The sequence below is a fragment of the Hemitrygon akajei genome, chromosome 5, assembly GCF_048418815.1.
Source record: "Hemitrygon akajei chromosome 5, sHemAka1.3, whole genome shotgun sequence".
NCBI classification, from domain to species: Eukaryota; Metazoa; Chordata; class Chondrichthyes; order Myliobatiformes; family Dasyatidae; genus Hemitrygon; species Hemitrygon akajei.
The window spans coordinates 97,201,527-97,226,474 of NC_133128.1; the positions used below are offsets into that span (position 1 = coordinate 97,201,527).

At 45.8% G+C, this 24,948-nt stretch overlaps 1 protein-coding gene across 5 annotated transcripts in view; it reads left to right on the forward strand.

Moving 5' to 3' along the window:
* arhgef49 (Rho guanine nucleotide exchange factor 49) overlaps positions 1 to 24,948 on the forward strand; it is a 562,666-nt gene that overhangs the window by 424,545 nt on the left and 113,173 nt on the right. For all 5 annotated transcript variants that reach the window (XM_073046112.1, XM_073046111.1, XM_073046110.1 and 2 more), the window contains 3 exons: positions 6,168 to 6,378; positions 18,248 to 18,900; positions 22,095 to 22,240. In XM_073046112.1, coding sequence (XP_072902213.1) covers positions 6,168 to 6,378; positions 18,248 to 18,900; positions 22,095 to 22,240 — 1,010 coding nt within the window. The remainder of the gene's footprint in view (positions 1 to 6,167; positions 6,379 to 18,247; positions 18,901 to 22,094; positions 22,241 to 24,948) is intronic.

Consider the following 24,948-nt stretch of genomic DNA (forward strand, 5'->3'; position numbering starts at 1 on the left):
ATAAGGCTAGCAGGAAGGAGCTTAAGAATGAAATTAGGAGAGCCAGAAGGGGGCATGAGAAGGCCTTGGTGGTCAGGATTAAGGAAAATCCCAAGGCATTCTACAAGTATGTGAAGAGCAAGACGATAAGATGTGAGAGAACAGGACCAATCAAGTGTGATAGTGGAAAAGTGTGTATGGAAATGCAGGAGATAGCAGAGGTACTTAATGAATACTTCAGTATTCACTACGGAAAGGATCTTGGCGATTGTAGGGATGACTTGCAATAGACTGAAAAGCTTGAGCATGTAGATATTAAGAGGATGTTCAGGAGCTTTTGGAGAGCATCAAGTTGGATAAGTCACCAGGACCGGACGAGATGTACCCCAGTCTACTGTGGGAGATAAGGGAGAAGATTGCTGAGCCTCTGGCGATAATCTTTCCATCATCACAGAGGTGCTGGAGGATTGGAGGGTTGCGAATGTTGTTCCGTTATTCAAGAAAGGGAGTAGGGATAGCACAGGAAATTATAGACCAGTGAGTCTTACTTCAGTGGTTGGTAAATTGATGGAGAAGATCCTGAGAGGTAGGATTTATGAACATTTGGAGAGGCATAATGTGATTAGGAATAGTCAGCACGGCTTTGTCATGGGCAAGTCGTGCCTTACGAGCCTGGTTGAATTTTTTAAGGATGTGACTAAACACATTGATGAAGGTAGACCAGTAGATGTAGTATATATGGATTTCAGCAAGGCATTTGATAAGGTACCCCATGCAAGGATTATTGAGAAAGTAAGGAGGCAAGGGATCCAAGGGGATTTTGCTTTGTGGATCCAGAACTGGCTTGCCCACAGAAGGCAAAGAGTGGTTGTAGACGGGTCATATTCTGCATGGAGGTTGGTCACCAATGGTGTGCCTCAGGGATCTGTTCTGGGATCCCTACTCTTCCTGATTTTTATAAATGACCTGGATGAGGAAGTGGAGGGATGGGTTAGTAAATTTGCTGATGACACAAAGGTTGGGGGTGCTGTGGATAGTGTGAAGGGCTGTCAGAGGTTACAGCAGGACATCGATAGGATGCAAAACTGGGCTGAGAAGTGGCAGATGAAGTTCAACCCAGATAAGTGTGAGCTGGTTCATTTTGGTAGGTCAAATATGATGGCAAAATATAGTATTAATGGTAAGACTCTTGGCAGTGTGGAGGATCAGAGGGATCTTGGGGTCCGAGCCCATAGGACAGTCAAAGCTGCTACACAGGTTGACTCTTGTAGTTAAGGCATACATTGGCCTTCGTCAACCATGGGATTGAGTTTAAGAGCCGAGAGGTAATGTTGTAGCTATATAGGACCTTTGTCAGACCCCACTTGGAGTACTGTGCTCAATTCTGGTCACCTCACTACAGGAAGGATGTGGAAACTATACAAAGGGTGCAGAGGAGATTTACAAGGATGTTGCCTGGATTGGGGAGCATGCCTAGGTTGAGTGAACGTGGCCTTTTTTCCTCGGAGCGACGGAGGATGAGAGGTGACCTGATAGAGGTGTATAAAATGATGAGAGGCATTGATCATGCAGATAGTCAGAGGCTTTTTCCCAGGGCTGAAATGGCTAGCACAAGAGGGCACAGTTTTAAGGTACTTGAAAGTAGGTACAGAGGAGATGTTGGGTAAGATTTTTATGCAGAGAGTGATGAGTGCATGGAATGGTCTGCCGGCAGTGATGGTGGAGGCGGATACAATAGGGTCTCCTGGATAGGTACATAGAGCTCAGAAAAATAGAGGACTATGGGTAACCCTACGTAATTTCTAAATTAAGTACATGTTTCACAGAGCATTGTGGGCAGAAGGGCCTGTATTGTGCTGTAGGTTTTCTATGTTTCTATGTATACAATAGCAGAGTCTGGGAGGCTCTGGTGATCTGTTTGAAGAATAAAAACAGGAAGGTTGTAAACTCTCAGCTGGTTGGGCAACATCTGTTGGACAGAGAACTGAAGTTACTGGACCTAATATGAGTATGTAAAATCATGAGAGGCAGAGCTGATGACTTCAAATACAGTTAGTACATCTAGCTTCCAACAGACCGTGTGAAGGGGTTGGAGCTGGAACTGGATGAGCTCTGGATCATTTGGGAGACTGAGGGGATGATAGACAGGACATACAGGGAGGTAGTTACACTCAAAAAAAACGTGTTTATTTTCTGTTTAAATCCTGTAACAGTGAATTTTAGATTTTTAGGTGCTGAATTCTGTAGGAGTGAGTATAAATGTCTCTACCACGCTGGCCAATGCTGAGGTTACCGATATTTTCTCAGGGTGTGATTCTGAATTTGCTTAAACAGTGGAAGTATTTCAGTAAAGATGCAGGACACAAGAAACTGGGTGTCATCAGGAGGGTGAAAGTCAGTGCAGAGAACTCCTGTGGCCATCCCCCTCAACAATACCTATATCACTTTGGATACCATTGGGTGGGATGACCTAGCAGAGGAAAGTTACACACACAAACAAGAGAAAATCTGCAGATGCTGGAAATCTGAGCAGCAGACACAAAATGCTGGAGGAATGCGTCACAGCACTCGGGTCTCTGTGGCTCAGAAAGGAAGGGGGGAGAAGTAATAAACTGCTGATTAGGGAACAGAAAGGAGGTTCTGTGGACAAGAAGGAGATTCCCAGGTGGTATATGTTGCCTCCCACGTGCCAGGTTCTGGGACATCTTGGATCAATTCCTCAGCAATCTAAAGTGGGAGGGTGATCAGCCAAAGGTTGTGGTCCTTATGGTCACAGGTCGGAAGAGGGATGAGGTTCGGCAAAGTGAGTCGGAGAGTTAGGTGCTAAGTTAAAGGACAGGACCTCCAGGGTTGTGATCTCAGGATTGCTGCCCATAAGACCTTAAGGTATAGGCCCATAGTGGCCCATCGAGTCTGCACCACCATTTCATCAAGGCTGATCAGATTTTCCTCTCAGCCCCCATCTCCTGCCGTCTCCCCATATTCCTTCATGTCCTGATCCGTGCCAGCTGTTAGTGAGAGCAGAAGTAGGAAGATCGTATAGTTTAACACTTGGCTAAGAGTTGGTGTAGGAGGGAGAGCTTCAGAATTTTGGATAATTGGGCTCTCTTTCAGGGAAGGTGGAACTGGTACAGAAAAGACGGTTTGCACCTAAACTGGAGCTGGACGGATATCCCAGTGGGAAGGTTTGCTAGTACTGCACAGGGGGTTTGGTGGTTGGGGGTTGACAGGACCAGAGTGCCAGAATAGAGTGTGGAGGCAGATGTTGGTAAGGCCTCAGACACAGTCAGGAATCAAAAGGTTGAGAATGGTGTGACTAATGTTCTGAGTTTCATACATTTCAATGCAAGAAGTGTCGTAGGAAAGGCAGGTGAGTTCAGGATATGGATCAACACCTGGAGTTATGATATCGTAGCCATTAGTGAGACTTGGTTGCAGGAGAAGCAGGACTAGCTGCTCAATATCCAGGGTTGCATTGTTTTAGATGTGAGAAAGCGGGAGGGATTAAAGGGGGAGGGGTGGCCTTACTAGTCAGGAAAAATGTCATGGCAGTGCTCAGTCGGGGCAGACTGGAAAACTTGTCCAGTGAGGCACTGTGGTTGGAACTGAGGAATAAGAAAGGTATGACCATGTTAATGGGGCTCTATTACAGAGCACCCAACTGTCCCGGGGATTTAGAGGAAACAATTTGTAGAGAACACGTAAAAAAGAAATCAGGAGGGCTAAAAGAAGGCATGAGGTTTCCCTAACAGACGAGGTGAAGGGGAATCCCGATTGGCCCTCTGGAAGATCAGAATGTTAATCCATGTGTGGCACCAAGAGACATGGGAAGATCTTAAATTGATTACTTTTGCATCAGTATTTACTCGGGAGATAGACACAGAGTCTATAAAAATGAGGCAAAGCAGCAGCGAGGTCATAGACCCCAAAAAGATTGCGGAGGAGGTGTTTACTGCCCTGAGGCAAATCCCCAGGGCCTGACAGATTGTTCCCCTGGATCCTGCAGGAGGCAAATCCAGAAATTGCCGTGGCCTTAGCAGAGATAATTAAATCACCCTTAGTGACAGGTGAGGTACCAAAGGATTGGAGAATAGCTAATGTTGTTTCGCTGTTGAAGAAAGGCGCCAAGAATAAACCAGGAGATTATAGTCTGGTGAGCCTGACATCTGTAGTGGACAGGTTAGTGGAAGTTGTTTGAAGGGACCAGATATATGAGTATTTGGATAGACACGGATTGCTCAGGGATAGTCAGCATGGTTCGTGTGTAGTGGGTCTTACAGAGTTTTTTTGAGGAAATTACCAGGAACGGTGATGAAGGCAAGGTAGTGGATGTTGCCCACATGGACTTGAGCAAGGTAACAAACAAAGTGCCACATGAGAGGTTGATGAAGAAGGTTCAGTCACTTGGCATTGAAGATGAGGTAGTAAATTGGATTAGACATTGGCTTTGATGGAGAAGCCGGATAATGGGAGTAGATGTATTCCTCTCTGCCTGTGACTAGTGGAGTGACACAGGGATCGGTGCTGGGTCTGTTGTTTGTCATGTATGTCAACGATCTGAATGATGTAGATGTATCTGATCTGATGTTAACTGATTTGGCAGATAAGTGGATGACGCCGGAATTGGAGGTGTAGCGGACAGTGAAGAAGAATATCAAAGCTTGCAGCGGGATCTGGATCAGCTGGAAAAATGGCAGATGGGATTTAATGCAGGCAAGATTAAGGTGTTGCCCTTTGGTGGACCAGCCAGGGTAGGTCTTACACAGTGACCAGTAGGGCACTGAGGAGTGCTGTAGAACAAAGGGATCTGGGAAATCAGGTCCATCATTCATTGACAGTGGCGTCACAGGTCATTAAGAAAGGATTTGGCATCTATGGGAGGGCCTGATGAAGGGTCTCAGTCTGAATCGTTGACTGTTTATTCCCTTCCATTGCTGGTCCCTGACGTGCTGTGAGTGTTGCTTTGTGAAACAGGATTTCTTTTACACAGAGTGGTGGGTCCCTGGGCCTCCTGGCCAGTGCTGCTGATGGAAGCAGATATGATACGATTAAGCAGCATTTGGACAAAGGCATGAAGAGATGGGGAATGGAGCGATATAGTCCATATGTAGGCAGATGGGATTCGTTTAAATTAGCATCATTATTGGCACAGACATTCATATTGAGAGCTCTAGAATATAAAGCAAGGATGTAATGCTGAGGCTTTATAAGCCATTGGTCAAACCACATTTACGTGGCATTGGGCAGAGTCCAGTGGAGGCTCATGAGAATGATCCCAGGAATGAAAGGGTTAACGTACGGTGAGCATTTGATGTTTCTCGGACTTTACTCACTGGAGTTCAGAAAATGAGGAGGGGTCTTCTTGAAACCTTTCAAATATTGAAAGGCCTAGATAGAATGAATATGGAGAGGATGTCTACAACCAGAGGGCACAGCCTCAGAATGAAGGATGCCTCCTTAGAACAATGAGGAATTTCTTTAGCCAGGCTGTGGTGAATCTGGAATTTGTTGCCACAGACAGGGGCCAAGTTCTTGAGCAGTAACGACGTCAAAGGTTTCGGGGAGAAGGTGGGAGAATGGAGTTGAGAGAGATCATAAATCAGCCATGATGGAATGCACACTGTCTCGATGGGCAAAATGGCTTATTTTTGTTTCCTTGTCTTGTATCTCATGAGCGTAATGGACTGAAAGGCCTGACCCTGTGCTGCACTGTTCTGCGCGCCTCGTTTCAGGATGAGTGACTTCCCAGAATCCGAATTATCAGCTGGCAGGTTCTTAGCAGTAAATCCGACAGAATAAAGTGAGTGGCCAGGTCTGGAACGAGTTGGCAGGCAGAAAGAGACTGAGTGACTGAACTGGCATAAGAGAGCAAGCTATCCCCATAAGACAGAAGTAGTTCCTGTAGCTGTCTGAAAGGAGCTTGTACATTCTCCCTGGGACAGCGTGGGTTTCCACTGGGTGCTCTGGTTTCCTCCCACATTCCAATGTGTGGGCACACGATGTTAGTGCGGGAAGCAAGGCGGCATCTGTGGACTGCCCCAGCACATCCTCAGACTGGTTTTGATCGTTGACACAAACATGTTTCACTGCGTGTTTTGATGAACTGGTAACAAATAAAGCTAATCTTTAAAAATGTAGCTAATTTTTATTTTTGCCCTGGATTTTGTTCCCCCCCCCCCCCCCCCCAGCGTTCCCTGCCTATCTGTCGGAGATCCAGTTCAGACGCGGCTTATGGGACCACGGAGACAGCTAAGGCTCAGCGGGAGTGCCGGCTGCGACCCCACTTCAGTGACCCGATGCCAGCCGATGCGGCGAAGCGGAAGCAACTGGAGATGAGGATTGCGGCGGCGGCCTGGGGCCTGGGGCAGAAACGAGGGCAGGACAAGGAAGGTGGTGGGTGTGAGTGTCATATTGGGTACTCAGATCGCGGCCAGCACTCACACAGGGGGGACCTCAGGAATCCAGGACTACCCTCTGGTCCTCTGGTGCAATACAAGGGAGAGCCATACGTCAGAGGTGCTGTCCTTTGGATAAGGAAATCCATCCCAGTCATACAGCATTGCAACCCATCCACGCCCTCCGAGCTGGTGTTGGTATTGGTAATTACTATTGTCACTATAGTCAATATTGGATTACTGCTAGCATATCAAAGACCCCACCCACTGTCGACATTCTCCCTTCTCCCCCCTCCCATCAGGCAGAAGATACAAAAGCCTGAAAGCACCTACCACCGGTAAAATGGACCTCTTGTACAATAAGATGGACTTTTGACCTCACAATGCACCTCGTTATGTTTCTGCATGCTGCTCAGCACCTTCCCTGTAGCTTTTCCACTTTGTGCTGTGTTGTTATTTTTGTTTAGAGATAAAGCTGGGTAACAGGCACTTCGGCCCAACAAGCCTGTGCCGCCCATTTACACCTATGTGACCAATTAACCTACTAACCCGTACAACATTGGACTGTGGGAGGAAACCCACTTAGTCACAGGGAGAACATACAAACTCCTTACAGACAGTGGCAGGAATTGAATCCAAGTCACTGGTGCAGTAATAGTGTTACGTTAACCGCTAACGTGGTCACGGGGAGAACGTACAAACTCCTTACAGACAGCAACGCGACTTGAACTCAGTTTGCTGGTGCTGTAATAATGTTAACTCCCATGTTGTCACAGGGAGAACATACAAACTCCTTACAGACAGCAGCGGGAATTGAACCCAAGTCACTGGCGCTATAATAGTTACATTAACCACTACACTAATGCGCAGCCCCATGACATAATTTTACCTGTTCCACCAAGTACACTGTGTAATGATCTGATCGGTTTGAACAGTTTGCAAGACGCACTTCTGCCTGTTTCTTGGTGCATGATAGACCAATTCCAAAATATGTACCAAGACACGGTTAGAAGCTTTCATTAGTGTGCCATCCAGACAAATCATTCCGTACACAAGTACTTTGAGGCATTAAAAAGGGAAACAATGCAGACGTCGACTCAGTGACCTCTTTATTAGTTACTTCCTGTACCTAATCAAATGATTGCTGAGTGTACGTTCACTGTCATCTGCTGCTCTAGCCCATCCACTTTAAGGTTTGATGTGTTGTGCGTTCAGAGATGCTCCTCTACACACCACTGCAGTTATTTGAGTTACTGTCAGCTTGAACCAGTCTGGCCATTCTCCTCTGACCTCTCTCATCAATAAGGCATTTTCACCCACAGTACTGCCGTTCACTGGATATTTATTGTTTTTTGTGTCATTCTTTGTAAATTCTAGAGACTGTTGTGTGTAAAATCCCAGGAGATCAGCAGCTTCTGATACTCAAACCACCCCATCTGGCACCAACAATCATTCCACACTCAGTGTCATTTCTTCCCCATTCTGATATTTGGTCTGAATAACAATTGAAGCTCTCGACCATGCTTTACACATTGTTGTTGCTACATCATTGGCTGATTCGATATTTACATTAATGAACAGGTGTACCTAATAAAGTGGCCTCTGAGTGTAATGTTACAGTTAAAAATAAAGTTCAGTGCAGGTAGACATTAAGGTGTACCTGAGGTCATCCCATTTTTTGCTGTTTGGCCCAAATCCTTTCAAACCGTTCCTATCCTTGTAACTGTCCAAATGTCTCTGAACATTATAATTATACCCACCTCTGGCAACTCATTCCATGTGCCCACTAACGTCTGTGTGGAAGAAGTTGCCCTTCAGGAGCTTTTTAAATCCTTCCCCTCTCACATTAAACCTGTAGTTTTAGACTCCCCTACCCTCAGGAAAATATTCTGTCCATTCACCTTGCCTCTATAAGCTTACCTTTCAGCCTTCTATGCTCTATGGAGAAAAGTCCTAGCCTATCCAATCTTTCCACACTTTTCCATGACAGTAATATCCTCATAAGTGTTCCTTTGCACCTTTTCCATTTTAGTAACGTTCTTCCTACAGAAGGGCAACCAGAACTAGACGCAGTACTCCAAATGTGGCCTTACCAACATCGTGTACAGCTGGAGCATTTTGCCCACACTCCTGTCTTCAATACCTGTTTCCATGCTGTCTAACTCTCTGACCCTATAATTCTAAAGCCATGCTGCAGTGTTGAGACCAGTGGCTTGACCAATGGACTCTAGTGGTTTAGTTGGCCACTGTAAATTGCCCATGGTGTGTAGGTGAGGGGTAGAATCTTGAGGCAGTTGATGGTTGTCACCTTGTCATGGTGTAGAGACTCTGAGATTGATTCCGTTTGGAGCTTGGCTCCTGGTAAGGTCACCCAGGGCGGTAAGGTCAAGTGGAAGGCTCCAAAGAGCGATCCAACCAAAACTTCAGTGGTGGAGCTGGCAGAAGATGACGACACATCACAATGGCAGAGAAAGTGGAGGAAGGCTGTAGCATTAAGGGACCCCAGTTGTCTTGCATTCCGTGCCACTGGACCCTGACCCAGTCTGTCAATGACTGTGTGGTGGCTGCCTGTGCATCATCAGCCTCTCCAGGTTAAACAAAGTCATGCACAGGCATTCTCCATCAAGGGAATAACCCTTTGGGAGAACATCACAACTCTGCCATGGACAGTCCCAAGCCTGACTGTGAGAGGGGGAGGGTTCGACACGGGGGCTAGCAGACCCATCCGCTAAAATCCCAAAGCTACAGGAATGTCAACAGAAGCCCCAAAAGACCTCATCCCTGGGAGAGGAAGGATGTTCACCTAGAAGACGAGATACACCTGGGGACAATTGAAAGACTGGCCCAGGAATGAGGACTCTGATGATCTGCTGTGAGCAGCCTATGCCCCAGTAGGGGCAATGGGTTGAAGAAGAAGAATATCTTACTGGACCTGAGTGATCACACTGCTACTGCTGGGGAAGAGAAAATGGAATTACGTCTAGGATTAATGTAAATGGATGGTTGGTGGTTGGCACAGATTCACTCAATGTGAGCCTCTTTGGCTCAGAACTAGAGCTAATGCCTAATTGTCCTTGAGTTATGTGGTTCAACCAATAAAGTTTATGTGATGAAGGTCTCCTCACAGTACAGATGGGGGGAGCTGGCAATTTGTAACAACTGAGCATCACAGAGGCATTCAGTATGAAACAGTCCAACTGGTCTGTGCTGACTGTTGCCCAGCAAGCCAGACTCATCAGCCCACATTTGCCCCAAAGCCCTCTCAATCTCTCTTTTCCATTACTTTATCTAGATGGCTTTTAAATATTACTAATGTGCCCACCTCAACCACTATTTCCAGTAGCTCATCCCAAATACACACTACCTTTTTTTGAGAAGAAGCTGTCCCTGATGTCCCTTTTAAATTTCTTGCTTCTTACAGAACATAAAACATTACAGTACAGTACAGGCCTTTCGGCCCACAATGTTGTGTGGCCGATTAACCCACTCTAAGATCAATCCAAACCTTCCCTCCCACGTGGCCCTCTATCTTCCTATCATCCATGTGCCTAACTAGGAGTTTCTTAATTAAACTGACAAAGGCATTCCACACTCCATGTAAAAAAAACTTACCTCTGACACCCCCCCCCCCCCCCATACTTTCCACCAATCACCTTAAAATGAAGCCCCCTTGTATTAGCCATTTCTGCCCAGGTTAAAAGTCTTTGGCTATCCATTTAATCTTTGCCTCCTATCATCTTGTACACCTCTGCCCTCATTTTATCTTTAGAAGCCCCTCCCTGTGAAAAAGACTGCTTTCATTCGCTTGATGCCCTTGTGATCTTACATAGTACAGTACCTCTATCATTCATCATTCTCCTGGGAATTAATAGACAATAGGTGCAGAAGTAGACCATTCGGCCCTTCGAGCCTGCACTGCCATTTTGAGATCATGGCTGATCAATTCCTATCAATACCCAGTTCCTGCCTTGTCCCCATATCCCTTGATTCCCCTATCCATAAGATACCTATCTAGCTCCTTCTTGAAAGCATCCAGAGAATTGGCCTCCACTACCTTCCGAGGCAGTGCATTCCAGACCCCCACAACTCTCTGGGAGAAGAAGTTTTTCCTTAACTCTGTCCTAAATGACCTACCCCTTATTCTCAAACCATGCCCTCTAGTACTGGACTCTCCCAGCATCTGGAACATATTTCCTGCCTCTATCTTGTCCAATCCCTTAATAATCTTATATGTTTCAATCAGATCCCCTTAATTCCATCTTAATTCAATCTCCTTAATTCCAGCGTGTACAAGCCCAGTCTCTCTAACCTCTGCGTAAGACAGTCCAGACATCCCAGGAATTAACCTCGTGAATCTATGCTGCACTTCCTCTACAGCCAGGATGTCCTTCCTTAACCCTGGAGACCAAAACTGTACACAATACTCCAGGTGTGGTCTCACCAGGGCTCTGTACAAATGCAAGAGGATTTCCTTGCTCTTGTACTCAATTCCCTTTGTAATAAAGGCCAACATTACATTAGCCTTCTTCACTGCCTGCTGCACTTGCTCATTCACCTTCAGTGACTGTTGAACAAGGACTCCGAGATCTCATTGTATTACTCCCTTACCCAACTCTATACCTAGACTATGCAACATCTTATTGGAACTCAAGCTCCCAAGTTCAGGCAACATCCTGGTATATCTTTTCTATATTCTTTGCAGTTTAATATCTTTCCAATAACAGGGTAACCAATAAAGTGCAGCCTTGTCAATATCTATATAACTGAAACAGAACTGTCCAGTCCTGTACTCAGTGCCCTGACAGATGAAGGCCAATGTGTCAAACACCTTCTTCACTACCTTATCCACATGATGCCACTTCCAGCGAACTATAAACTTGCACTCTTCGACCATTCTATTTTGTAACACTCCTCAGGGCCCTACCATTCTCAATAAATCCTACCCGGATTTGAACTTCCAAAATGCAAAACCTCACATTTACCTGCATTGCCAATTCTCCTTTCACACACCTAGCTGATCAAGATTCCCATGTGGTTTTTCATAATCTTCTTCACTATCTATAACAAATATTTTAATATCATTTGCAAAATTAGTAAATACACCTTCTCCATTCATGTCAGTAACTGATCCACTACACACTTGTCCATTCGTCAGTAATTCATCCAGTTCACACTCGTCTGTTCGTCAGTAATTCATCCAGTACACACTTGTCCATTCGTGTCAGTAATTCATCCAGTACACACTTGTCCGTTCGTCAGTAATTCATCCAGTTCACACTCATCTGTTCGTCAGTAATTCATCCAGTACACACTTGTCCGTTTGTCAGTAATCCATCCAGTACACACTATACCATTATCATCAAAGGGATGGGCAGGATAAATTGCAAGAGTCAGTGTCATAGAGCACTACAGTGTAGGAATAGACCCTTCAGTCCATCTAGTCAGTGCCAAATTGTTGTCCCATTGCCCCACACCTGGACCATGTACCTCCTATCAATGTACTTATCCAAACTTCTCCTAAATGTTGCAATCAAACCTGTATCCACTGGCAAGTCGTTCCACCTTCTGAGTGAAGAAGTTCCCCTTAAATATTTTGCTTTTCACCTTTAACTTTTGAGCTTTAGTTCTAGTCTCACCCAATCTCAGTGGATTCCTCCAGTTAGAAAGTCGATAACTGATGGATAAATTTAAGTGGTTAATTAACGGAGATTTCTTTACTCAGTGCATGGTGATTCTTTGGAGTTCTTTGCCCTAGAGTGTTGTGGAATTTCAGTTCTTTCAGTACAATGGTGATACAAGGGGAATCAAGTGAGTGGGCAGGAAAGTCTCCATGGAGAATAAACTGTGATTATGTGGTGTGAATGGTTGATTTCCATATGTGTTGCTGTGTTCTTGAGGTTGGTAGAGGAGGGACTGAAGGTTTGTAAAATCATGAGGGGCATAGATAAAACCTCAGTCATTCTGCTGGCACAGGGAGGTAAAACAGATCATATAAAGATTGACATTATTTGTCACATGTACAACGAATGCATCATTTTGTGTCAACAACCAACACAGTCTGAGTATGTGCTGGGGGCAGCCCACAAGTGTTGCTGTGCTTGCAGTGCCAATACAGTATAGCGTGCACACAACTTAGTAACCGTATGTCTTTGGAATGTGGGCGGAAACCGAAGCACCTGGAGAAACCCCACGTGGTCACGAGGAGAATGTACAAACTCTATATAGGCAGCAGTGGGAATTGAACACAGATCGCTGGTGTCTTGCCGCTACCCTACCCTAATGCCATCTGGCCCAAAGTGAGAAGGAGAACGTAAAGAGGGTGAGCTACCAGAGCACATAGTGGTAGCTGATACAATTACAAGGTTTAAAAACCATTTGGATAGGTACATGGATAGTAACGGTTTAGAGGGATATGAGCCAAATACAGCTACATGAGACTAGCTCAGATGGGCACCTCGATTGGGATGGACAAGTTGGGCCAGAGGACCTGTCTCCATGCTGTACAACTCTATGTTCCCAGCAGATAGGGGGAAGAAATGATCTGATTAGTGAAAGGGAGAAATGCCTTTCCAAACTCAATAGAAATATATAAAATAGAAGGTTGGAGAAAGCCTAGGGAGTAATTTTCATGTCTAATTACTTTGCTTAGTCAGTGATTACAGCTGGATATATCTCCTGGGTATTTGATTGTAATATAACCTGCACTCTTATCTAAAGGATTCCCAGTTATTGCCTATCAGCATGGTTTACGCGATTGCTTTACAGTGCCAGCGATCCCGGTGACCTCTGTGTGCTCTGCTTCCTCCCACCTCCCAAAGAGGTACGGTTAGGGTTAGCATTAGTAAGCTGTGAGCATGCGACACAGGTGCTGGACGCAAGCACTTCTGAGCTGCCTCCCGCACAATACTCACCGATTTCATTTGATGCATTGCACTGTATGTGTTGATGTGCAGGTGACAAAAAAAGCTCATCTTCAAGACAAATATTAATCTTTATTTAGTGAAGCCCTTCACGTTGCTGCAGGATATTATTTCAAGATGCTTGTGTCTTGGTGAGCTTTCGTATCCTGAGACAGCTTGCTTCAGCACTCCCAGAGAGACTCTGCTTCAGACACAAATTATAAGGCTCCAGGTTACTGAGTAGTGATACTTCCCACCAGCATCTTTGTCATGATATGTGGTAAGTCCAGTAATTATTGCCCATCCGTATTTTCCTTGTAGTCTGGTGACTGGTTTATTATCGTTACGTACCAAAATACAGTTTTACATGTGATACCACACATAAATACATCGAGGTTGTACTCAATGACTTGATAGAGGTGTACAAGATGATAAGAGGCATAGATTGAGTGGGCAGACACAGAGCTCTTCCCAGGGTGGGAATAGCCAGTATTTTAAGGTGATTGCAGGAAAGTATAGGGAAGTTCTTTATCAGAGTGGTGGGTATGTGGAACGCTCTGCCAGGGGTGGTGGTAGAGGCAGGTACATTAGGGTATTTACTAAACTCTTTGATAGGCACATGGATGATAGAAAAATAGAGGGATATAGAAGGGAAGAGTTAGTTTGAATTTAGAGTACGTTAAGTGGTTGCTACAACGTCGTGTACTGTGCTGTGGTGTTCTGTTTTCTAAAAGGAAACCAACAACTGAATGCAGAATATAGTATCAAACTTACGGAGAAAGTGTAGACAGATGACACAGTGCAAGGACCACAATGGGAGGTTGAGAGGTAAGGTTAGCCTAGCATAAGTTAGTGCACAAGAAGTCCAGTCGGGAGTCTAATAACATTGAAGTAAGGAAGGCGATCATGAAACAGTTAAAGCTGAACATCAATATGATTGTTCTGTGGGCACAGTTCTTTTAAGCAGCAATCTTTAATCAAGTGAACTTAAACGAAAATCGACAAACTGCAGATACAGGAAGATCTGAAACAGAAAAAATTCTGTTAAATCTCAGCAGGTCAGACAGCACAGATGGGGAGAAAAGCAGTCGATTGTAGATGCTGAAGGAACTCAGGTTGCATCTGGAGGGAGATGGACAGTTGAGGTTGTGTCAGGACAGAGTCCTGATGCAAGGTAATTTTCCTCCATAGATGCTGACTGACCTGCTGAGTTTTCCCAGCATCCTTTGCATTGCTCCAGATTCCAGAGAATCAATTACAGCTTCTGTCCCAGCATGTGGTGTCTGCAGAAAGGAGTAAAGCATTGACACTTTGGGCTGAGGTGTCCTGATGAAGGGTCATGAGATTTATTCTTTTTCCGCAGCAGTACTGCAAGACATAAAGATTACGTTAAGCTACAAAACTGACTAATGTTAAAGACGAACTATTAGGTAGTATTCATGGGTTGATGAACTGTTCAGAAATCCAGTGGCGGAGAGGAAGAAAGTTGTTCTGAAAACATTGATTGTGGGTTTATGGGCTCTTGTACCATCCTCTTCCCCCCCCATGGTAGTAATGAGAAGACATGTACTGAATGGTGAGGTTCCTTAATGATGCATGGCCACCTTCCTGAGACACCATCTATTGAAGATGTCCTCGATGGCAGGGAAGGTTGTGCCCATGATAGAGCTGGCTGGGTTAGCAACTCTCTGTAGCCTCCTGGGATCCTGTACTGTGGAGCCTCCATACCAAACGATGATGCAACAGGACACAAAGCTCTCCATGATACATCCGTAGAAAGTTTCAAGAGTCTTTGATGACATACCAAATCTCCTCAAACTCTTGATGAAGTACAGCTGCTAGCTTGCCTTCTTTACGATTCCATCAAGGTGTGAGGACCAGGATAGATGCTCTGAGATGTTGACACCCAATATCTCAGGAAGAGAAATGAGTTAATGTTTCAGATCTGGGTCTCTTCATCGGATCTGGGAAATAGAGAAGCAAGTTGGCTTAGGGGAGGGAGGATCTGGGTGGTAGAAAGGGAATTGCTCTAATAGGATGGAAGGATGGCCCTATGGTGGTTAGGTTCAGGTTAAATTACTTTGCCTGTATTATCCAGAAATACACACAGTGCTCCAAGTATAGGCTAACACATCAGTACTCTTTACTTAATGGCTCAGTTGATAGGAAGGGTTCAGAGGAACAGGGGACAAAACACAGACAAATTGGATAAGTTCAGTAGGTACCTTGGTCAGGATTGGGCTGAAGCAGCTACTTCCATGCCGTGTAACTCTGTGGCTCCAGAGGAGGAGGGCTTGCATGGATAGCTGGTGTAAATGCTCCGTTGAGATTTAATCTCTGGTTAACATACTGCAGGTCTCTGGATTATTACAGTCATGGAGCACAGAAACAGGCCCTTCGACTCATCTAGTCCATGCTGGCCTGGTCTTCTGCCTAGTCAAATCTTCCCTCATCTGACTCATATCTCAACATACCCTTCCCATCCATGTACTTAAATGTTACAACTGAACGTGCATCTACCACTTGTACTGGCAGTTCATTCCACACTCGCATTACCTGCTGAGTGAAGAAACTCACATTCCCCTTAAATATTTCATCTTTCACCCTAAACCAACGACCTCTGGTTCTAGTCTCACTAACCTGATAGAAAAAAAGCCTGCTTGCACTCACACTATCAACACCCCTCAGCTTTGTATACCTCTATTCCCTCGTTCTCCTGTGCTCCAGGAAATAAAGTCCTCACCTATTCAACCTTTCCCTGTAACTCAGATCCTTGAGTCCTGGGAACATCCTTGTAAATTTTCTCTGCACTCTTTCAATCTTATTGATATCTTCCCTGTCAGTACAGTAGGTGACCGGACTTACAGACAATACTCCAAATGAGATGTCACAAATGTCTTATACAACTTCAATATAACATCCCAACTCCTGTATTCAATACTTTGATTTATGAAAGCCTATGTGCCATTAACTGAGAAGTTTAACCCAATGTGCTGATGACACAAAGGTTGGGGTGTTGTGGATAGTGTGGAGGGCTGTCAGAGGTTACAGCAGGACATTGCAAAACTGCTGAGAAGTGGCAGATGGAGTTCAACCCAGATAAGTGTGAGGTGGTTCATTTTGGTAGGTCAAATATGATGGCAGAATACAGTATTAATGGTAAGACTCCTGGCACTGTGGAGGATCAGAGGGATCTTGAGGTCTGAGTCCATAGGACATTCAAAGCTGCTGAGCAGGTTGACTCTGTGGTTAAGAAAGCATATGGTGTATTGGCCTTCGTCAATCGTGGGGTTGAATTTAAGAGCCGAGTGGTAATGTTGCAGCTATATAGGACCCAGGTCAGAACCCACTTGGAGTACTGTTCTCAGTTCTGGTCGCCTCACTATAGGAAGGATATGGAAACTGGATGATGGGGTGGTAAGTTGGATTAGTAAGTATGCAGATGATACTAAGGTAGGTGGCATTGTGGATAATGAAGTAGATTTTCAAAGTTTGCAGAGAGATTTAGGCCAGTTAGAAGAGAGGGCTGAAAGATGGCAGATGGAGTTTAATGCTGATAAGTGTGAGGTGCTACATTTTGGTAGGAATAATCAAAATAGGACATACATAGTAAATTTGTAGAGCATTGAAGAATGCAGTAAAACAGAGTGACCTAGCAATAATGATGCATAGTTCCCTGAAGGTGGAATCTCATGTGGATAGGGTGGTGAAGAAAGCTTTTGGTATGCTGGCCTTTATAAATCAGAGCATTGAGTATAGGAGTTGGGATGTAATGTTAAAATTGTACAAAGCATTAGTAAGGCCAAATTTGGAGTATTGTGTACAGTTCTGGTCATCGAATTATAGGAAAGATGTTAACAAAATAGAGAGAGTACAGAGGAGATTTACTAGAATGTTACCTGGGTTTCAGCACCTAAGTTACAGAGAAAGGTTGAACAAGTTAGGTCTTTATTCTTTGGAGCGTAGAAGGTTGAGGGGGGACTTGATAGAGGTATTTAAAATTATGAGGGGGATAGAGAGAGTTGACGTGGATAGGCTTTTTCCATTGAGAGTAGGAGAGATTCAAACAAGAGGACATGAGTTGAGAGTTAGGGGGCAAAAGTTTAGGGGTAACACGAGGGGGAATTTCTTTACTCAGAGAGTGGTAGCTGTGTGGAATGAGCTTCCAGTAGAAGTGGTAGAGGCAGGTTCGATATTGTCATTTAAAGTAAAATTGGATAGGTATATGGACAGGAAAGGAATGGAGGGTTATGGGCTGAGTGCAGGTCGGTGGGACTAGGTGAGTGTAAGCATTCAGCACGGACTGGAAGGGGCCTGTTTCCGAGGTGTAATTGTTGTTACACGAGATGGCCTGTTTCCGTGCTGTAATTGTTACATGGTTATATGGAAACCATAGAAAGGGTGTTGAGGAGAGTTACAAGGACATTGCCTGCATTGGGGAGTATGTTTTATGAGAATAGGTTGAGTGAACCCAGCCTTTTCTCCTTGGAGCGATGGAGGATGAGGGGTGACCTGATAGAAGTGTATAAGATGATGAGAGGCATTGATCGTGTGGATAGTCAGAGGCTTTTTCCCAGGGCTGAAATGGCTAGTACGAGAGGGCACAGTTTTAAGGTGCTTGGAAGTAAGTACAGAGGAGGTGTCAGGGGTAAGTTTTTTACGCCGAGAGTGGTGAGAGTGTGGAACGTGCTGCCGGCAACGGTGGTGGAGGCAGATACGATAGGGTCTTTTAAGAGACTCCCGGACGGGTTCATGGAGCTCAGAAAAATGGAGGGCTATCGGTAAACGTAGGTAATTTCTAAGGTAAGGACATGTTCAGCACAGCTTTATGGGCCGTAGGGCCTGCATTGTGCTGTATGTTTTCTGTGTTTCTATGCACCACCGTTCATTTACAGTCTGCAGATCTTACGTTCCTGTCTCTGTCCCCAATATGGAATCGAATGCTTTTGTAATTCTGCCATCTTTGATACTCAGGTTCCCCCTCAAACATGGCCACCAAGATGGATGACACATCTCCCAACTCTGGAGCCCAAGATCACCGCCTTCACCCTGGGTCATCCCGCAGGCCGAAACACCGCTGGAGCAACCTCAGCACCGACAGCGGTGTTGTAGGACTGAACGACAGGGGCGAGGAAAGGGAGGAGGAGGAGGAAGAGGAGGACGAAGAGGAGGAGGACAGGGGGAGGAAGAGCCGGCCGGGGGAAGTGGAGCGGACAGACAGCGGGATTGGGCCTGCCACAGCCAAGAAGTGGAGGATCCGGGTAGAGGAGACGGCGCGCTCTGTGCAGGCCTGGGTGACGCACCAGCCTTGTGTGGACTGTGGTGAGAGGGACGTCTCCGAGCCCGACCCAACACCGGCCGGGCGACGGCGAGACCACCTGTGTGGCAAATGTGCCAAGCGCAGACGGGAGCGTAAGGAGGCCATCCTAGAGTTTGTCAACACCGAGTCCAGCTACGGTGAGGACCTGCGCATCATCCACGAGGAGTTCCACCTGCCCATGCAGGCAGCCGGCCTTCTCACCCCAGAGCAGCTGGCCGTGGTCTTCAGTAACATCCAGGAGCTCATCGAGGTCAACGAGAAGTTCCTGGAGAGGCTTCAGGATTCCACAGAGCAAGCCTTCGATCAGGTATGCAGAGGCAGTGTCTGTCCATCCTGTAATAGAGTCATACAGCATAGAAACAGGCCCTTCGGCCCATCCATGGCATCCTCCCTGCTGGTTCCAGTTGCCTTCATTCAGGTCATAACCCTCCAGGCCAATACCATAAGAGCTTAGGAGCAGAACTAGGCCATTCAGCCCATCGTCTGCTCCACCATTGCAACACGGCTGATTTATTTTCCCTCTCAGCCCTGTTCTCCTGCCTTCTCCCCATAACCTTTGACACCATTACTAATCAAGAACCTATGAACCTTTAAATCTACCCAGAGACTTTGTTTCCATGGTTGTCTGCGGCAATAAATTCCATAGATTCACCAGTCTCTGGTTTAAGAAATTGCTGCTCACCTCTGTTCTAAAGGAACATTCTTCTATTCAGAGGCTGTGGCCTCTGGTCCTAGACTCTCCTACTATAGGAAACATCCACTCTACATCCACTCTGTCTACACCTTTCCAGCCATGTGCCTATCCAAATGTCTCCGAAATGTTGAAGTCGAACCTGCCTCAACCACTTCCTCTGGCAGCTCATTCCAGCTACTCACTATCCTCTCTGAAAAGAAGTTATCTTTTGGGTCTCTTTTTAAATCTCTCCCCTCTTACCTTGTATCTGTGGCCTCTGGTTTTGAACTCTCCAGTGCTGGGGAAGAGATCCTGAGCATCCACCTTATTCACACCGAACAAGATTCCAATCTAAGCTGTGTTTGGCACATATCCGTCTATTCCTTGAAATCACTTTTAGGGAATTCCTGGAATGGATTGCAATTCCACACAAGGAGAGGAATTGGAAAAGCTACTCCTATAGTGGAAGCTGAAGAGACTGCAGGTACTGAATCTAGATGCCTGATGAAGGGTCTCCACCCAAAATGTCAACTTCCTTTCCCTGCATAGATGCTGCCTGGCTCACAGAGTTCCTCCAGTTTGTGTGTCACTTAGACGCTGTAGTGTCTGAGTTCGTCTAAAGCTCTGCTGCCTTTTCAGAACCAAGTTCCACTCACCCACCACCCCACCATCTCCTGCAAGGATACAGATTACAATGCTGAGATGTGTTTGGTCTTTCAACAAAATCACAAATAATCTCAGCTCTGCATCCTTCTCTATCCCCAGTAACCTTTCACTTCCCCTTCTCAGAAAGGTCGTGTCTACCCCTTCCTTAAGGGGCAGGAGTATCTTTATTTATTTAGAGACACAGCACAGTAACTGCCCCCTCCAGCCCAATGAGCCCATGCCACCCATCACACCCATCTGATCAATTTATCCACACTGCCCTCACGCCTTTGGAATGTGGGAAACCTACACGATCACGGGGAGAAATACACATTCCTTACAGAGAGCAGGATTGAACCCAAGTTGCTAGCACTCTAATAGTGTTACACTAACACTACGCTACCGTGTCACCCCTAAGACAGACTTAATGGAGGCACAGTCACCAAGAGCCTCCAAGATTGATTCCAAGATCTGAAATATATTTTTTTAACTGACCTCTAATATTATAGGTGTAAGTTAAGCTCCCTGTTTATTCCCAATTTTCTCCATCCTATTCTCTTAGAGGACCCCAGTAGTCTTCCCCCATACATATACATGTTAAATCCATCTTCACCTTTAGTGTTCCAATCACAAATGAGAACATCTGCCATGAGGAGGTCCCTGGGGTCCCTTTCATTTCTCAAACTTCCAGTTATGCTCCCCACTTCTCTATTTCCCAACCCCTTTTCCCTCTCTCACTTTGTCTTCTTGCCCACCCATCACCTCCTTCTGGTGCTCCTACCCCTTTTCTTTCTTCCATGGCCTTCTGTCCTCTCCTATCAGACTTCCCCTTCTCCAGCCTTGCATCTCTTTCACCAATCAAATTCCCAGTGCTTTACTTCACCCCTCGCCCTCCCGGTTTCACCTATCACTTTGTGTTTCTCCCCCACCTTCCTACTCTGACTTCTCATATGTTTTTCTCCAGTCCTGCTGAAGGGTCTTGGCCCAAAACGTTGACTGTGCTCTTTTCCATAGATACTGTCTGTCCTGCTGGGTTCCTCCAGCATTTTGTGAGCTTCGCCTTTAATGTGTCAATTCTATGGCATCAGCTACCTCCTCTGCTACAATTCCATATTCCATGTTTGTTTCATGGGCACTTTGCCCATATCTGCCAACACTCTATCAGATAGGGTGAATGCATGCAGCCTTTTTCCTCTATGTTTGAGTGAGACTGTAAAGGTCATAGGTTTAAGATAAAAGGTGAAAAATTAAAGGGGAACCTGAGGGGGAGCTTCTTCGCTCAAAGGGTGATGTAAGTGCAGAACGAGGTGCCTGTGGAAGTAGTCTGGATGAAGATTTGATTATAACATTTAAGAGAAGTTTGTATAGGTAGCTAGATGGGAGGGATTTGGGGAGATATGGAGATATGGTCCAAGTGTAGATAGATGGGACTTGGCAGAAGATCAGGCCAGCATACACTAGATGGGCTGAAGAGCCTGTTTCTGTGCTGTAGCACTCGATGACCCATAAGACATAGGAGCAGAATTAGGCCATTTGCCCATTGAGTCTGTTTTGCCATTCGAGCAAGGCTGATTTACTTTCCCATTCTCCTGCCTTCATCCCAGAGCCTTTAATGCTCTTACTAATCAACCTCTACTTTAAACTTATCCAATGACTTGTCTCCACAATGTCTGTGGCAATGAATTCCACAGATTTACCACCCTCTGGCTAAAGAAATTCAGCTCTGTTCTAAAGGGACATCCTTGTATTCTGAGGCAGTGCCCTCGGGTCCTAGACTTCTCCAATATAGGGAACGTCCACTCTGACTGGGCCTTTCAATATTTGCTAGATTTCAATGACATCCCTCCTCAATCTTTTAACACCAGCAAGTACAGCCCCAGAGCCATAAAATGCGCCTCGTGTGTTAACCCTGTCTTTCCTGGTGTCATCCTCGTGAACATCTTCTGGACCCTCTCCAATGGCAGCACATCCTTTCTAAGATAAGGGGCCCAAGATTTACAGCCTTGCTTTTAAACTCTAGTCCTCTCAAAATGAATGTCAACATTGCCAACTGCCATCCTCACCACAGACTCAACCTGTAAGTTAAGTCAAATTCTGTCTCACTTCATATTTCACAATAGGTACCAAACAAATAAAGGTTTTGATATTACCTTCTAATCCTCTGCTTTCTAATATGTTGTCAGAACGATGAGGACTTTTTGACTGTGTGCATTGGTGAGATGTTCCTGGAATTCGTTAATATGTTGCCGGCTTTTCAGACGTACTGCATCCACCAGTCTGCCTCTCTCAACCTGCTCAACACTCTGGAGAAGGAGAAGGAACTGCTCAGGTACCAGTGCCCTCAGCTTGTTCAACCTGGTTATGGTGGAATGGAGTGCTGAAAAAAGCTGCACGTCTTCCATCACTGACAAGCAGCATCTGTGGCGGGAAATCAACCGTCAACTTTCTGGACCGAGACCCTTCATCAGGATGGGAAAGGAAGGGGGCAACAGGAAGTGGGAGGAGGGGAAGGAGTTCAAGCTGAAAGGTGATAGGTGAAATCAGGTGAGGGGAAAGGTGGGAAGTTGGAGAACAGGAAGAAGAGGAATGTAAGAAGCTGACAGGTGATAGGTGGAGAAGGCAAAGGAATATGATCGTGGTCTGAACCCTTAGTGCCTAGGTAGCACATGGGGCCTCGAAGGAATATGATAGGAAAGGATAATTAACCATGGAATAAAGGAAAGGAAAAGGATAAAGGAGATGGGCAGGTCAAATGGGGCCTGAGGGATAAGGGAAATGGGGTCTGAGGGATAAAGGAAATGGGGTCTAAGGGGTAATGGAAATGGGGCTTGAGAGATAAGGGAAATGGGGCCTGAGGGATAAGGGAAATGGGGTCTGAGGGATAAAGGAAATGGGGTCTAAGGGGTAATGGAAATGGGGCCTGAGAGATAAGGGAAATGGGGCCTGAGGGGTAAGGGAAATGGGGTCTGAGGGATAAAGGAAATGGGGCCTGTGTTGTAAGGGAAATGGGGTCTGAGGGATAAGGGAAGTGGGGTCTGAGGGATAAAGGAAATGGGGCCTGTGTGGTAAGGGAAATGGGGTCTGAGGGATAAAGGAAATGGGGTCTGAGGGATAAGGGAAATGGGGTCTGAGGGGTAAGGGAAATGGGGTCTGAGGGATAAAGGAAATGGGGTCTGAGGGATAAGGGAAATGGGGTCTGAGGGGTAAGGGAAATGGGGCCTGGGGGATAAGGGAAATGGGGTCTGAGGGGTAAGGGAAATGGGGTCTGAGGGATAAGGGAAATGGGGTCTGAGGGGTAAGGGAAATGGGGTCTGAGGGATAAGGGAAATGGGGTCTGAGGGGTAAGGGAAATGGGGTCTGAGGGGTAAGGGAAGTGGGGTCTGAGGGATAAAGGAAATGGGGCCTGTGTTGTAAGGGAAATGGGGTCTGAGGGATAAGGGAAGTGGGGTCTGAGGGATAAGGGAAATGGGGTCTGAGGGGTAAGGGAAATGGGGTCTGAGGGGTAAGGGAAATGGGGCCTGAGGGATAAGGGAAATGGGGTCTGAGGGATAAGGGAAATGGGGTCTGAGGGGTAAGGGAAATGGGGTCTGAGGGATAAGGGAAATGGGGTCTGAGGGGTAAGGGAAATGGGGTCTGAGGGGTAAGGGAAGTGGGGTCTGAGGGATAAAGGAAATGGGGCCTGTGTTGTAAGGGAAATGGGGTCTGAGGGGTAAGGGAAATGGGGTCTGAGGGATAAGGGAAGTGGGGTCTGAGGGATAAAGGAAATGGGGCCTGTGTGGTAAGGGAAATGGGGTCTGAGGGGTAAGGGAAATGGGGTCTGAGGGATAAAGGAAATGGGGTCTGAGGGATAAGGGAAATGGGGTCTGAGGGGTAAGGGAAATGGTGTCTGAGGGGTAAGGGAAATGGGGTTGGGGGCAGGAAGCAGAGGGAGTGGCTACTGGAAGTTAGAGAAATTGATGTTGACCATTTATTTCCCTCCATATATGCCGCCTGGCCTGCTGAGTTTGTGTGTGTTATTCTGTACCAATCTTTGTCCATTTGTTCCTCAACACCTCTCCAAACAAAAAAAATGAATAGTTGCTGGAAATCTGAAATAAAAACAGAAAATCCTGAAAACACTCATCAGGTCAGGCAGCATCTGTGGGAGGGAAACACTTAACATTTCAAATCCCTTAGTCCTGATCCTAGACTGGAAGCAGTTACTGCTTCGTTCCCCACTAAAGCCTGCCTAACCTGCTGAATATTTCTAGAACTCTCTGTTTAAATAAATATTTTAATTTCCGTGAAACTAGTTTTAGAAAGCTAACAATTTGTAGGGTTACAGTTAATATGGTGGATTGTGACTACACCTTCAAATTTTCAGATAGCTTCTTGGTAACCAGACCATGGGGTCAGTTACCATTGCTGGACAGCTGTGTCTTGTGGGACATCTCCAGCACCAACTGCTCCACCTTAACCAGTGCAGACGGAATAATCAATAAAGATTAGCTTTATTTGTTACACGTACATCGAAACATACAGTGAAATGTGTCATTTGTGTCAACGCCCAACACAATCTAAGGATGTGCTGGAGGCAGCTGACAAGTGTCCCCATGTTTCCAGCGCCAACATAGCATGCTCACAACTATCTAACCCTAAACTAACCATACACATTTGGAATGTGGCAGGAAACCCACACCATCATGAGGAGAATGTACAGACCTTATAGTCAGCAGCAGGAGCTAAACATCTACCTGTGATCACAATGAAGGGCAGAATTTGAATTTATATTATTATTCTGGAAATTCATATTTGAATTCAGACTTCCTAACCATGCAGAAAATACTATCCATTGTGTCACTATCCAAGGAGAGGGAACTTACTTAAAATCCAAGTGAGCATAAAATTTGTAGCAGAGTGAGGCAGCTAGTGGAACGACGAGGACTTTCGATCTTGACCTATGTGGCGTTTGCAGGTTTTCACCCTGTGACTGTGGGTTTCCCTGGGTGCTCTGGTTTCCTCCCACAGTCCAAGGACGTGCAGTCGGTGGGTCTCTGG